Source organism: Pteropus vampyrus, unplaced genomic scaffold (assembly GCF_000151845.1).
Source record: "Pteropus vampyrus isolate Shadow unplaced genomic scaffold, Pvam_2.0 Scaffold12, whole genome shotgun sequence".
NCBI lineage: Eukaryota > Metazoa > Chordata > Mammalia > Chiroptera > Pteropodidae > Pteropus > Pteropus vampyrus.
The window spans coordinates 6,395,126-6,396,814 of record NW_011888793.1 but is presented as its reverse complement, the minus strand read 5'-3'; the positions used below and the strand labels follow the sequence as shown (position 1 = coordinate 6,396,814).

The 1,689-nt window shown below is 38.5% G+C and overlaps 1 protein-coding gene across 1 annotated transcript; it reads right to left on the bottom strand.

Annotated features, from left to right (window-relative positions):
• Positions 1-847: 847 nt before the first annotated feature.
• Positions 848-1,253, bottom strand: LOC105305337 (ubiquitin-like). Its single transcript, XM_011379911.2, is given in 2 exon segments — positions 848-966; positions 969-1,253. Coding segments are annotated over 2 exon segments (369 nt in total). The 5' UTR covers positions 1,219-1,253.
• Between the last annotated feature and the right edge of the window lie 436 nt (positions 1,254-1,689).

The window sequence follows — 1,689 nt, the reverse complement described above, 5'->3', positions numbered from 1 at the left end:
GTTTTTAAAAAGCAAAATATAGAAAAATATGTATATATTGTTATCTGTCCAAAGGTATGATTATAATCATATAGAATTATGTAGACAGAATATTTCTAGAAAAACACAGCAAGAAACAGGTAACAATGGAGAACAAGAAGTCAAAGAGAAGCTGACTTCCCGCTGTATATTCCCTTGTACCTATTGAATTTTACACCATATACATGTGTCACCTGTTCAAAAATAGAGAAATAAATACAAATTTTAAAAGATAAACGGAACTTAGCACATCCAAGGTATAAACTTTGGCGTCCAAGTGAACTACTCTCCAAAAAAAGTAATCAAGATGAGGGACTAGCAAACTTTTTTCTATAGGTTCTGATAGTACAAATTTTTGGCTTGGTGGGCCATAGGTCTCTGTCACAATTCTGTCAATTCTTCCAAAGTAGAATAAAAGCAGACATTGGCAACATGTAAATGAATGAGCGTAGCTGTGTTCTACTACAACTTGACAAAAACAAACAGAAGGCTGGATTTGGTCGGCAGGCCATAGAGGACTGAGCCCTGCCTAGATCATTGTTATGGATGAATTTTTTTTCTCCTATACAAGTCCTAGTTAGGGAAGACCTAAGAGATAATGTTGGTTAAGATTTCATGAGCATAAATTACTCCAAAGGCAAATTTTATATCAAACACAAAAAGATTGCTATGAATCACAAAATCATATCCATTAGATTTGGTGTGAGTGAAGGTTTCCTTTTTTTTTTTTTTAACTGCTCCAGTCAACGAAAGGGAAACTTTATTGAGGCTTCTGAGCCAAGGGTTTGGGGCAAGTGACCGCCCTGCGGGATGAGGTGGCGGAGGGGCCTTATTTGACCTTCTTCTTGAGACATAGGTTGTTGTCATGGAAACACTTCTTCTTCTGGCAGTTGACACCACGGGGATGCAGGCAGGCATAACACTTGGGGCAGATCATTTTGTCGCAAGCTGGCAGAGGGAGGGCTCAATGATGCCACCCCACAGACGTAGCACCAAGTGCAGGGTGGACTCTTTCTGGATATTATAGTCTGAGGGAGTGCGGCCATTCTCCAGCTGTTTGCCGGCAAAACTCAGACGCTGCTGGTCAGGTGGGATGCCCTCCTTGTCTTGGGTTTTAGCTTTGACGTTTTCGATGGTGTCACTGGGCTGGACCTCGTGTGTGATGGTCTTGCCCATCAGGGTCTTCACAAAGATTTGCATCTCCGCGTTTGCTGGGGAGACTTCTCGGCCACCTCATTGAACTATTTTTTCTTTAAAGAATTTGTCAATTTGCATATTTAAATGTTGGGTAAACTTAACAGAGAGAGCAGACAGGAATAATAAACTCTTACATTTTTTAATTGCAGCACAGATAATAACTTAAGGACCCTGTTGAAAGCTAATTGCTCCTGTCTAATAAAAATTTGCATCTCAAAATAGTACATATTGATAAGTAAAATCAGAAGAATTTATGAAACTATAAAATATATCCACTCTTTGATAAACCCTAATGCAGTATATTGAACAGATAATAAAAGTTCTGAGTGGATAATAAAAGGTAATGGTGTGGCTTTAATAACTTGCAAGCTACAAGTACCTTAAGTGAGAATTATCTTTTTCATACTAAACTCAGTGCTTGTTTACTAGTAGGTATTCCTTAGTCATGATTTCCATGATTCTTGTTTCCTTGTA